At 32.3% G+C, this 14,102-nt stretch overlaps 1 protein-coding gene across 4 annotated transcripts; it reads left to right on the top strand.

Annotated features, from left to right (window-relative positions):
* Nucleotides 1-1,507: 1,507 nt before the first annotated feature.
* On the top strand, nucleotides 1,508-13,841 carry LOC101248041 (uncharacterized). 4 transcript variants are annotated; one of them, XM_069297866.1, is made up of 8 exons: nucleotides 1,538-1,666; nucleotides 2,453-2,512; nucleotides 3,604-3,667; nucleotides 4,407-4,466; nucleotides 10,378-11,060; nucleotides 11,895-11,959; nucleotides 12,516-13,097; nucleotides 13,206-13,448. In XM_069297866.1, exons 7-8 carry the CDS (start codon nucleotides 12,516-12,518, stop codon nucleotides 13,296-13,298), a joined length of 675 nt encoding a protein of 224 aa, XP_069153967.1. In that variant the 5' UTR covers nucleotides 1,538-1,666; nucleotides 2,453-2,512; nucleotides 3,604-3,667; nucleotides 4,407-4,466; nucleotides 10,378-11,060; nucleotides 11,895-11,959; the 3' UTR covers nucleotides 13,299-13,448. The 4 variants fall into 4 exon arrangements, 2 of the variants coding, with proteins under 2 accessions (XP_069153967.1, XP_069153972.1); XR_002027466.3 differs by lacking the exons at nucleotides 11,895-11,959; nucleotides 12,516-13,097 and having other exon boundaries at nucleotides 1,508-1,666; nucleotides 10,378-10,446; nucleotides 13,206-13,841; XR_011221122.1 differs by lacking the exons at nucleotides 11,895-11,959; nucleotides 12,516-13,097 and having other exon boundaries at nucleotides 13,206-13,841.
* The last annotated feature ends 261 nt before the right edge of the window (nucleotides 13,842-14,102 follow it).

Genomic DNA, 14,102 nt, shown 5'->3' with positions numbered 1-14,102 from the left:
TTCATTTCCAAAAGCAAGAAGGGCAAATATGTAATTACACATTAAAAAAGGACAAATTTCAATTTCAATAGCAACATTTTGTAGATCCATTTATCTTCCATATTTGTAGAACCATCAGTCTTTATTCAAACAAAAAATTTCAATTCATCTTTAGCACAAAGACTTACTCAAACATGATTCTAAAGCATAATTTCTTCCAGCTCTCTTCTTTCAACAACCATTAATCAATTTGCAATTTAAAACTTCAAGTATATTTCTTTCTTTGATAAATGATCAGAGAAAGGATTAGACGAAATAATAAGTAACAATGTATATAATTTAGAAATTTCATATCATAAACTTTGAAAGCAAGTAGAGAATTGACAGAAAATTGAGATAAAAACATGCATGAGTTGGATCACCAAATTAAGAAGATGAACGAAAGGAAACCAAGTCTTCAAAAGTTTGAAAAAAAAACAAAGATCATGGCAACGAAAGGATTATATATGAAAAAGCACAAATGATTTCAACTTCATCTTCTCGAACTAGATTTTAATTTCTGACATGTTCATTCATTTTGTCTGAATCTCAAAATCTCTAACCAAAAAAATATGAATAATAATTTATAATTATAATTATTATAATAAATAAAAAAATTATGAAACATAGAGATGTATATATAAGAAGTGTTTATAATTTTTTTTCTTTCTAGATTAATATTTAAATTTAAAATAAAAAAAGGAAAGATAGGGGAAGTGGTTATAATAATTATATGAGATGTGCTACAACAGTAAAAGGGATACGTGTCTTAAACAAAATAATCATTGCTTTACAAAATAACAAATGGAGTGGTGCAGACTCATGTTTTTTAGGCTTTTAGCAGTGGTGTAGGCTACTGTTTTCATTTTTTAGGCTTTTAGCAAAGACTATTCCTCCCTTTTTTATTTTATATATATATATATATATATATATATATATATATATATATATATATATATATATATATATATATATATTTATATATTAAGATTTTCTTAAACTGGATTTTAATTTCTGATATGTTTATTCATTTTGTCTGAATCTCAAAATCTCTAACGAAAAAAATATGAATAAAAATTTATAATTATAATTATTATAATAAATAAATAAATAAATAAATATGAAGCATAGAGATGTATATACGTATAAGAAGTGTTTATAATTTTTTTCTTTCTAGATTAATATTCAAATTTAAAATTAAAAAAAGGAAGATAGGGGAAGTGATTATAATAATTATATATGCGATAGAATACATCAATAAAAGGGAGACGTGTCATAAATAAAGAAAATATACATTGCTTTACACAATAACAAATGGAGTGGTGTAGGCTCCTATCTGCTTTTATTTTTATGCTTTTACCAATGGTGTAGGTTACTGTTTTCATTTTTATGCTTTTAGCAAGACTGTTCCGTCTTCTTCTTTTTTTTATATATAACTTTATTATTATTATTTTTAATTATAAGGGGATGCAATATTTACCTACCCATTATGCTTTTACCACGTGACTGAATATTTATCACACATTATGAAATATTTTCTATGTAGAAATTTCCATTTAACCTTTAAATAACTCTTCGCTTTTCTTTTCTCCTCTCAGCAGATAGTTCAATTTCAAATTTGTGTGATCTCATCTTGTTTCAAATCCAGGTAATTTGTTCCTAATCTTTTATATATATATATATATATATATATATATATATATATATATATATATATAAAATATAATAGTAATTTCAAGAAAGCTGGCATGTTAATGTTTTGTATTTACATCAATTTAGTTGGGTTTTTTGCCTATATAAATCTTCTGTACACATTCACTATTATTAATATAATATCAAGATGATTCATTGAAAGTAAACTATTTTAGTGAATATATATAAAAATAGGTGACCTATTTTATGTTGCAGCCTTAACTGAGATAGATACTTCTTTTTAAGTGGTAACAAATATTATGAAATATAATAGAGCTATATGTTGTCCCCAATCTGAAAGAACTTTTGCTGTTTGTTTTCTTCATGACTATATTAAAAATAGTAACATTCTTTTGCTTAGTGTTGGCAAAAGCTAACCACATAACTGGAGGAGAACATGGGGACATGAAAAAATGAATAGTTGTGAGTGTCTTATTCTTGCTAGTCACATAAAAGTCCATCACTTTCAGTTATTCATTCAATCTATAGAAATTATATCCTTGACAATATTAATCAAGACATTCTCAAAGTAGAATTTTGCAGTTATCTAATAGCCAATAATAACAATCTTGAGATACATAAATAACAATTACAACATTTATGCCCAAATCTCAAACATGTAGGGTCCACTATATGAGTCATATTTGAGAACACTAAATTATAATATTATAATTTGTTGTTCAAAATCAGCCTTTGCATTTATATCAAATTTAATTAATGGTTTCTGCCATTAACTTTACAGAATTTCGACTTCGTTGGGGTAGTTGTTCGCTCTTGTGTTTCAATTTTCTCTCGTTGTGCGGTAAGTATTACTCAACTAATCTCTTATTTAACACACCTTTATTTACAGAGTGCTTTGTGAAGTTTATATAGGCAATAATTTTTGGGGGTGATCCATGATGACTCGTGAAATATTCTGAGATTTTTTCATTGCTCTATGTTATCTCCATTTTGTTTCTATCTAAGAGAATATACTCAAGATATTGTCGATGTATTTTATTTGTTGTTTAAAAATTATCATGGGAGTATGTTCTTTTTTTAATTCTTTAATATTTGCTAAAATAGAGCACTCTTGATCTCTTCAACAAAATCATTAAAAATAAGAGATATTATAATTTATTTCTTATATATACATACATATATATCTTTTAGGAATTATGATTTCAAGAAAATTAGATTAGCATGTTATTTTTTTAAATTTTATTTACTTCAGTTTAGTTTAGTTTGCCTATATAAATCTAGTGTCCATATTCACATTACTAAGATGGTGTCGAGATGATTTATTGAAAGTAGACTACTTTAGTGAATCTATCTCAATCGGTGTCCATTATTGTCTTGGGAATTTATATAGGCAGTAACTGATCACTCCAGCTTAATTTGTTTTTGTCTGTGTGTAGCACATTTTTTTCTTCTGAATTTTATATTGTAGCCTTAATTTATATGGATGCTTCTTTTTAATTGGTAACAAATATGAAAATATAATAGAGCTATATGTTTGTCCCCAATCTTTAAGAACTATTCGTTTTTTGTTTTCTTCTATGGCTGTTGACTTTAAATAATGTATTAGTAATGATAACTTTTTTTTCCTTAGTGTTAACAAAAGTTAACCTCATCAATTTCAGTTATTCATTCAATCTATATAAATTATAATCTTGGCAAAATTAAGCAAGACATTCTGAAATTACAATTTTGTAGAGACCTAATAGTCAACAATCAACGATCTTGAAATACAGTAATAACAATAATAACAATTATGCCAAACTCTCAAGCATATAGGGTAATCTATATGAATCCCAACCACATTAATAAATAACAATATTATGATTTGTTGTTTAAATCAGCCTTTGCATTTGCATCACATTTAATTAATGATTTGTGCTATTAACTTTACAGAATTTCCACTTTGTTGCGGCAGTTGTTTGCTTGCTCCTGTGTTTCACTTTACTCTCAGTGTGTGGTAAGTATTACTCAACTAATACCTTATTTAACAGACCTTATTGACTTGAGACACCAGAACACTTTGTGAAGTTTATATAGGCAATGATTTTTTGGGGTGATGCATCATGACTCGTGATTCATTGCTCTATGTTATTTACAAGTTTTTTTATATCTTAGAGAATGTATTCAATATATTGCCTATTTTATTTGTTGTTTGTTTTCTTCTTTAGTTGTTGACTTAAAAATATATTATAAATGATGATATCATTCTTTTGGTTGGTGTTGACAAAAGCTAACCTCATGGTTGGAGGAGAACATGAGAACATGGAAAAGAGAATATTTGTCACTGTCTTTTCCATGCTATTAACAAAAAAAGAACATCGCTTCCGTTATCCATTCAGTCTATAGAAATTACACTCTACACAAAATTAATCAAGATAGTTGCAATGCAACAGGCTGAAAGTACAAGAATTCTCTAAAGCTCATAGTTTTATCAAAATGTCAAATAGACATTCACCTAAAAGACAAAAATCAACATTATTGAAATACAATTATAATGATAAAAATAATTATGCTCAAGTCTCAAACATTTAGGGTCGACTATATGAATCCTCATTGACCACAATAAAATATAATAATACTACTATAGTTTGTTGTTTAAATCAGCCTTACATTTTCGGATTTATTAATTTATTTTTCCTCTTAGACATATATATTATGTTAGAATTGATATATGATTCGAACTATTAAATTTATAGAATTTTGACTTCGTTGCGGTGGTTATTTGCTCCCGTGTTTCACTTGTCTCTCGGCGAGTGGTAAGTATTACTCAACTAATTTCTTATTTAAAATTATTACTATTATTTACCAGATGATTATTTTGCATAATTATTTTAATCCCAAATATGTCAACTCGTACAAATCATAAAAATGTGCTTTCTTTTCAAAAGTTAAATGCGGATAAAAATGCTAGGAGACGTGAACTATACAGATTGATGTCATCTGATAAAAAAGAAATTCTTCTGGCACTCCGTCGAGCAAAGAGAGCTCAAATGAGAAAATATAACATATCTGAAATTTCAATGAATAATGATTTGGCTACTGCGTAGTCCTCTAATTCCACCATTGCTTCAGTTGCAGAAAGTTCTGATTTTATGAGAAAACCCATTTTGCTCCTATCAGAAATAGTAGTACTATGTTATCAGAAATTAACTATAAGAAATTAAAAGAGGTATCAAATTGTCAATAGTGTAAAGCCATAAAATTTGAATATAAACCACATGCGTTTTGTTGTAGCAATGGTTCTGTTCGATTAACTTCACATGAAATTCCAATAGAATTAACGAACCTTTATCTGGAAAATATCAAGCTGTCAAAACATTTTAGAACTTACATTAGAACGTACAATAATATATTTGCTTTCACATCTCTTGGAGTAACTTATGACAAAGAAATAGCAAAAAAAATAATGGTCTTTATACTTTTCAAGGTGAAGGTCAGATGTATTATTTCATCAACGACTTGATTCCCATTGAATAAAAAGGAAAAAAATCTCCAATTATATTTCTTTGATAGTGAAAATGGATTAAGAAATCGAATGGCATGTTCAAATAAATTAAATGAATTTGTTGTGAGAACTCTGATGGAAATATTAAAAATTAATCCATACACTATGTTTTTAAAATCTTTAGTAGATGTTCCACAACTATCTGACTTTTATATTTCACTTAAATGTGATTCTGGCTTAGATCAACGTATATATAACTCACCAATAGTAGCGGGAGTTGCAGGAATATGGTAGAACAAGATATTACTAATTATATTCTTAAACAACATATTCGAATCTATACAAAAAGTGATAAAAGTAAATTGGTTCATTATTATTACGGTTGTTATGATCCACTGCAATATCCATTGCTATTTCCATTTGGTCAAGGTGGATAGCACTGTGGTATTAAGAAAATAAAGTGTTCTTCAATAACACAAACACAAATCTATGGGAACAAGAACAACTACCAAGCATAAAATGCATGTGTTCAATAGACAAATTACTTAACATGGAAGCCGAAGTTATGTTAAAAGAAAAGCATAAACGAGACAATATTTCTTGTCATGAATATTATTGTTACAAACTTCAAATAAGAGATAATGAAAATATTGTCTTACATGCAGGAAGATTATTCCAACAATATGTAGTAGATGAATGGATAAAAATTGAAAGCCAACGATTAGACTTTGCTTATTTTAATCAAGCTTTATTTAGGACTGATGTCTTAGACGAAATTTTGGATGTTTTACGTAAGGGGGAAAGAGAAGCTTCACATATAGGAAAACAACGTATACTTCCACCTAGCTTTACTGGAGGTCCAAGAGATATGCATAGACGGTATATGGATGTTATTGCATTAGTGCAACGTTTTGGAAAACTTGATATATTTTTAACTATAACATGTAATCCTTCTTGGACTGAAATAGCAGAAAAACTTATATCAACCGATGAGGTACAAAATAGGCCAGATCTAGTTAGTAGAGAGTTTAGAGCAAAAATAGAAGAATTGAAAATGATATAATTAAAAGACATATTTTTGGTAAAGTTGTAGAATTTATGTATACAATAGAATTTCAAAAACGAGGGCTTCCCCATGCTCATTTTCTTATCACACTAAATGAGAATTACTAACTCCAGAAGCATATGATCGATTTGTATGTGCTGAAATACTACATGAATGTTAGGACAGAATAGGTGAACATGCGGAAGCTAGCAAAGCAAACCTCGAAAGACTACGAGTAAGAAGACAACGAGAAAAATATCAAAAAACACACAGATTTAACGTGGTTCAGTCAATAGACCTACATCCACAAAGGAGATGAGCAATCCACTATAAATATGAGAGTACAGAATACAGAGAGAAACAACCTCAACCAATTCACTAGGAATACATGGGAGGTTCACACAAGTGATAACGTATCAAGATTGTGACCCACAAATTTTCCCTCTAACCAAAACTCTCAAAGCCTTTAAGACTACATTGTGAATGCTGATTAAGTTAGAAGGAACATGTCTCTATTTATAGAGCCCGAAACCTTTTTCTACTAGAAAAAGGATTAGTCAATGCAAAACCTTTTCCTAAAAGGAAAACCTATTTATGGTAAGAAATTCAAGGCAAGTAAAATCCGACAAATCTCCCCCTTGGCCTGAATTTCAGACAAAATAAATTTGTCCACCTTCTTTACTTAATCTTCAACAACTTGCTTCTCCTCTCCATAATCTCCTTTGCAAAATTTATGTCTCAACACAAAGAACCTCTCTGAAATAATTTCTCCAACAAAATCTTCATTACTGTCAAAAAAGGTTGCGGCTAGAACTACACCAGTCAAGATGAACACCTCTTTCTAATCTGGTTCAATAATCAATTATCGAACCACTGAACCTGATTCCATCATTGAATCTGGATCTGATACCACTTGTTAGGATCGAAAATAAGTAGGTGTAAATGCGGAAGCTAGAAAAACAAACCTTAAAAGATCACGAGTAAGAAGACAACGAGAAATATACCAAAAGACACAAAGATTTAACGTGGTTCGGTTAATAGACCTACATCCACAAAGGAGATGAGCAATCAACTATAAATATGAGAGTACAAAACACAAAGATAAACAACCTCAACCAATTCACTCGGAATACATGGGAGGTTCACACACTTGATAACGTATTAAGCTTGTGACCAACAAATTCTCCCTCTAACCAAAACTCTCAAAGCCTTTAAGATTACGTTATGAATGCTGATTAAGTTAGAAGGAACATGTCACTATTTATAGAGTCCTAAACCTTTTCCTACTAGAAAAAGGATTAGTCAATGCAAAACCTTTTCCTTAAAGGAAAAACTATTTATGGTAAGAAATTTAGGGCAAATAAAACCCAAAAATGAAAATATATATCCCTATTTATTTTCACTTGTTACATAACACATGATGCATGGTCCTTGTGGTAATTTGAACCCAACAAATTCTTGTATGAAAAAAAGGATGCTGTAAAAATAAGTATCCTAAAGAGTTTGTAGAACAAACAACTAAAGGAAAGAATTCATACCCAATTTATAGAAGACGAAATATAGGCAAAATTGTGAAAATTAGAGGACCCTTTCTTGATAACTTGTGGGTTGTTCCTTACAATCCATATTTGCTTTGTAAATTCAATTGTCATATAAATGTAGAGATTTGTTTAGATATAAAAGTTTTTAAGTACATTTATAATACATTTGCAAAGGGCATGATAAAATAACATTTCATATACAGACTAATGATGTAAACGTAGAGATAGATGAAATAAAAGAATATCAATCTACTAGGTGGGTATCACCACCTGAAGCTGCATGGAGAATATTTGCTTTTCCTATTAGTGAAATGAATCCAACTGTATATCACCTACAACTACATATTGATGAACAACAACTTATTTCCTTCAAAAGTACCGATAACATTACTAATATTGCAAATAATCCCATTATAAGAAAAACAATGTTAACTAAAAAAATTTTAATGAATAAATCAAACAAAGAAGCTATGGACCTAAATTTATTGTATCGTGAGTTTCCTGAACATTTTGTATGGTCAACAACAAATAAAATTAGGACACGTCGTAAACGAGGTCACATTATTGGACGTATAATGACATGTCATCCAATCGAAGGAGAAAGATACTATCTTAGGTTATTTTTAATGAATGTAAGGGGGCAAAATCATATGAAGATCTGTGAAGTGTAAATGGAGTACAATATAATTCATTAAGAGAAGCTGCTTGAAAATGAGAACTATTACTTTGTGATAATAATTTGGTAGAATGCATGTCTGAAGCTGCAAGTTATCAAATGCCATCCAGTTTAAGACAATTTTTTGCTGTGTTATTGATTTATTGTAATCCAACAAATTCTAGAGAATTATGGGAGAGATTTGAAAGCCCTATGTCGGAAGATTTCAATGAAAGTTCAAATATAAATGTAAGAGAAATACATTCTAAAGTATTAAATTATATTAATGATATTCTTCATTCAATGGGTCGTGATATTAATGAATTCGAACTAATTTCAGAATATATCAAACCTTCATCATTAGCAAGAGAAGCTAAAGAAGTTCATGATCAAAGAACTATCATCTTTAGTGAGGAAGATTTATTATTAAAAAATAAATTAAACTCTAAACAAATAAAAGCTTACAATATTATTCTTGATAGAGTATTGTCAAATAAATTTGGAGCATTTTTTATTGATGGCCCTGGTGGAACGGGTAAAATTTTTTTATATCGTGCTTTATTAGCTATATTAAGACATAAGGGATTGATAGCTTTAGCAATTGCAAGTTCTGATATTGCAACTTCACTTCTTCCTGGAGGTCGAACTGCTCATTCTCGATTTAAATTCCTATTGATGTCGATGAAAAATTTACTTGCAATATTAGTAAACAAAGTTCACTGACATCTTTTATACGAGATGCACAATTAATTGTGTGGGATAAAATTTCAATGGCAAGAAAGAAAATGGTTGAAGCATTTGACTTACTATTAAGAGATCTAATGGAAACAAATACGTTATTTGGTGGTAAAATAGTTGCTTTTAGCAGTGATTTCCGACAAACTCTTCCTGTTGTTCATAGTGGAAAAAAAGAAGATTTTGTTCGCGAATGGTTATTGTGTTCTGAAATATGGAATGAACTTGAAGAACTACAATTATCAAAGAATATGTGTGCACTAAAGATTCTGAATTTTGTGAATTTTTAATTAGAATTGATAGTGGAAAATAAAAAACAAATGACCATGGAAAAATTGAAATTCCTCATTCTCTCATTATTCCTTTTACTTCTGAAAAAGAATCTCTAAATTTTCTATTTAAAAATACATATCCCGATTTATACAAATCTTGTACAAAAACTTCATTTGTTACTTCTCGTGCTATTATACCAACTAAAAATGATTTTGTTGATGATATAAATGACATGTTGATCTCTCAATTTTTAAACATTGAAAAAGTATATATGCTATAGATGAAACTATTGATCCTAAGGATCAAAGTGAATACGAAGATTTCTTACACACTTAAAATCCTACTGTTGACCTCCATACAAATTATCTTTAAAGAAGAATTGTCCGATTATGTTACTAAGAAATTTAAATCTCTGTGAAGGTTTATGCAATGGGATACGATTAATATGTAATGAATTTAAACCTCATGTAATTAGTGCAATAATATCTAGCGGTGATTTTAAAAATACTCATGTATTTATTCCACGAATACCACTCATGACTTCAGAAGATGAAAAATTGCCACTTCCTTTTAAAAGAACGCAGTTTCCTGTACGATTATGTTTTGCCATGACTATAAATGAAGCTCAAGGACAAACACTAGATTTTGTTGGTATATATTTACGTGAACCTGTCTTCTCTCATGGACAATTGTATGTTCCTTTATCAAGAGCTACAAGTTCCAACAATGTCAGTATTAATTAGACCACCTATAATTGACAAAAATGATGATCATTCAACATATAATGTTGTCTATAATGAAATTATTGAAAAAGTTTTTTCATCATCTTTGTGTTATAATTTGCACTGGTAAATCTTATATACAACTTACATACCCTATATGTATATTTTTAATGTATTTATATTATTAATAATATTGCTTTCATTATACATTTGTCTTTAGTTTATCCTCTTATAATGTATTTTAATTGCAGATATATTGCAACATGGCGGAAAGATATACCATCAATATGATCACTCCAGATACTAAAAATTGGACATGTGTAATGATCTGTTTAGTCGTTTTTGAGCAGTAGAGTTTATTCTGGTAATAACTGTCTGGGTCGACGGATCCCACGACGGACCATCGAGGGGGTCTCGTTCCAAAACACATGGATTCTGAAAATTTGGGTACTGAGATCGACTCTCTGAACTTCACGACGGAATGACAGGACGGACCGTTGCAGGCATGACAGGCCGTCACAGACCTCTTAAATGAAATTGAGTCTCTGAACTCTGTGACGACTCAGCAGGACGGACCATCGCAGGCACGACGGGCCGTCACAGGCTGCGTAACCCTGACTGGGTCGGATTTTTGTTAAAAGTTTTTAAGGGGTGTTTTGGACTATTCCTGCATATGATTATAAAGTTAGTGGTTTAATGTTAATAATTCAATTACTTGGGGGGTTAAAGGAGATAACCTTGAATTAAATAGTGGGTTACTTTTGTCATTTTTTATACTTAATTATATGGTAATTAGGGTAAAAGAAGAAGAGTTTGAATAAGGAAAAATAGAAAGAACAGAAGAGAGGGACGAGCGAGCGAGAGAGAAAGAAGAACGAAGAGAAAGCAAGGGCATTGGGGAAGTAGATTGCTTGATCACGATTCTTCGGTGAAGGTAGGTTATGGTTTATGCTATTCCGTAGTAAACTCTAAATAGCGATTGATATGTATTGGATAATTTCGTAAAGTCTTCTATATGCTTAAATTAGTGCTTACATGATGTGATTATATAATTGTGATAAAATAAGCATGATGAGGCTATTGAATCTTAAACCTTAAAACCTCTTTGTTAATGATGATGCCTTGGTGTAAAAGAAGGCTTGATGTACTGAAAGAATGAGATTAGGGGATCGGGTGTCACGAACCGACACGTAGAATTAGGGGATCAGAGTGTCACGTTCCAACACCAGGATAGTATGGATCGGGTGTCACGTTTCGACACCAGGATAGTAAAGGATCGGAGTGTCACGTTCCGACACCAGGATAGTAAAGGATCAGAGTGTCACGTTCCGACACCAGGATAGTAATGGATCGGGTGTCATGTTCCGACACCAGGATAGTATTGATCGAGTGTCACGTTCCGACACCAGGATAGTATGGATCGGGTGTCACGTTCCGACACAAGGATAGTAAAGGATCGGAGTGTCACGTTCTGACACCAGGATAGTAAAGAGAATAAATCTTGAATTATGCTAATATACTCTGATTTAATGAACCTATTTCCCAAATGAGTATGGTGTGGAGGCTTGAGTCCTCATAGATGTGCTTGGGTTGTGCCCAGTGGTTATGGTACTTGTTGTTGTCACCTATTAAGTGTTATGGTTGATTTTATGTTATTATTTGATATATATTGCTTTCTATTTTGAGTTGGACGATGATACCTACTCAGTACTTGTGTTTTGTACTGACCCCTACTTGTATGTTTTCCTTTGTTATTTGTGGAGTGCAGCAAACGTACCGTCGTCTTCAACTCAACCGCAACTCTAGCCAGTCTTCATCACGTCAGATTTCAGGGTGAGCTATTGTTCCTAGCTCGGACTGGATTCTCTCTCATTCATGTCTTGATGTCCTTGAAGTTCGGACATGGACCATCTGTTTTCTTATTTTAGCTTCTTAGACACTCTTAGATTTAGTAATTTGAGGATAGAATGTTCTTGTGGTGATGACTTCCAGATTTTTGGGATAGTAATTGATAAATTTTAGAAGTTATTAATTGATTTCGCTAATGAGTTTTAAGTCTTCCACATTATTTTCTGTTTATTATGATTGAAATGTTGGGGTTTAGATTGGTTGGTTCGCTCACATAGGAGGGTAAGTGTGGGTGCCACTCGCGGCTCGTTTTGGGTCGTGACACACTTGGTATCAGAGCATTAGGTTCGTTGGTCTCATCACACAAGAACGAGTCTAGTAGAGTCTTAAGGAACGGTAGGGGGACGCCTTTACTTTTCTTTGAGGGGCTATAAGACTTTAGGAAAATTCCATTCTTTCTTTCTTTCTTGCTATTACTTGGATCCAATTGGTATCTAGGTGATACAAATTGGTATCTGACCATCTTCACTCTATTTCGTAGATGGTTAGAACTAGAGCAACAACTGCGCCAGCACCAACACCGGCAAGACAAGATGCGTCTGAACCAGCCACTGAGGCTATAGCTCGAAGAGGAGCAGTGGCAAGAGGCCATGGTAGGGGTCGCGGGAGGACGTCCTCTAGACGAAGAGGACAAGCACCTGGCCCATCTGGTACTAGGGCGGTAACTCCTCCACCGACTGAGGAAGTATTAAGAGAGGATGAGCAAGGGGGAAATGAACAAGTGCAGAACGAGGAATTACCACCCCAACCTACCCCAGAGATGATTAATCAGGTTCTTGCTTATCTTAGCGGGTTATCTGATCAAGGCCACACACCTCCAGTGTTTTCTGCACCAGCACCTCAGGTTCCGGGAGTACAACATACAATTGTAGTGGCTCCCCGCATGGATGCCTCATTGGAAATAGGCACGTTTCCTCGGTTGACTACAGGGCCTATAATGACAAGTGACCAGCACGAACTTTTCAGTAAGTTCTTGAAGTTGAAACCTCCAGTTTTCAAAGGTGCTGAATTTGAGGATGCCTATGACTTTCTGGTTGATTGTCATGAGTTGCTACATAACATGGTGATATACCGTGGTTTCACTGTACAATTAATACTTTTTCCTTAAGTTTAGTGTGTCCGAAAGCGTTTTTTGTACTAATTTTGATATAAGTTTCTCTTTGTTTTGCAGGAAATCTATCCAAAGCTGAATGCGGAGATTATGAGCGAAAAAAATGCAGAAGAGACCACCTACGGAGCTTATGACGGTCTGCCGTGCCTGTGACGGTCCATAGGTGGCAGCGTAGAGAAGCTGCTGAAGGAAGATGGGGAAGTCTGACCAAGTGTGGGATTACAAAGCTTGTGACGGTCCGTCATGGCTATGACGGTCCGTTCTGCAGGTTCGTCGTGAAGATCAGAGAAGTGATCCCAGTACCCAGATTCCAAGAGTTGAAGTATTTTGAAATGAGACCCTCGACGGACCGTTGTGCCTATGACGGCCCGTCACACTTTCCATCGAGGGGAGTAAAGAAAGCAGAAGAAGAAATTGCACCAAGTATAGGACGATGGAGTCCACGACGATCCGTTATGACCACAACGGTCCGTCGCGTGGTCCGTCAACCCAGCCGCGTTTTGGTAGATTTCCAGTTATTAGAATCCTTGTTTAATTAGGTTTTTATTTTTTATAAATAGTTCGAAAAACCTCGTTTATGAGGTTAGACGCTGGGATATTAGACATCATATTATTAGACTTTGTGTATTAGTGTTTGATTTTTGGAGATTCTTACAAGTGATTTTTGGTGATTAATCAAGCAAATTTTTGGACTTTATTCTTTCTCATTGAAGTAAGTACATGAATTCTTATTTAATATATTTGAATATTGTGTTTATGACTATGAGGAACTAAACTCCATAACTAGGGTTGTGGGAACTATAGGCAAATAATGAGATAACCCTAGCTAAAATAACAATTCTAGAAAAGTGTCTTGCATGTATTAATAATTCTTTCGCTTAGAAGTCTTTTTAACGGATGATCAACGTTAGAACTCGCCTTAATTCTACTTGCCGGACCAAGGAGGTAGATAATAGG

The sequence above is a fragment of the Solanum lycopersicum genome, chromosome 1 (genome assembly GCF_036512215.1).
Source record: "Solanum lycopersicum chromosome 1, SLM_r2.1".
NCBI lineage: Eukaryota > Viridiplantae > Streptophyta > Magnoliopsida > Solanales > Solanaceae > Solanum > Solanum lycopersicum.
The sequence above is the reverse complement of the archived record's forward strand: the minus strand, read 5'-3'. Positions and strand labels throughout refer to the sequence as shown.

Coding starts and splice junctions, on each gene's coding strand:
- LOC101248041 (XM_069297866.1), top strand. CDS start 12,516: ATGGTTAGAACTAGAGCAACAACTGCGCCAGCACCAACACCGGCAAGA. Junction 13,098..13,205: donor ATGAGTTGCTACATAACATG/GTGATATACCGT, acceptor TTTGTTTTGCAG/GAAATCTATCCAAAGCTGAA.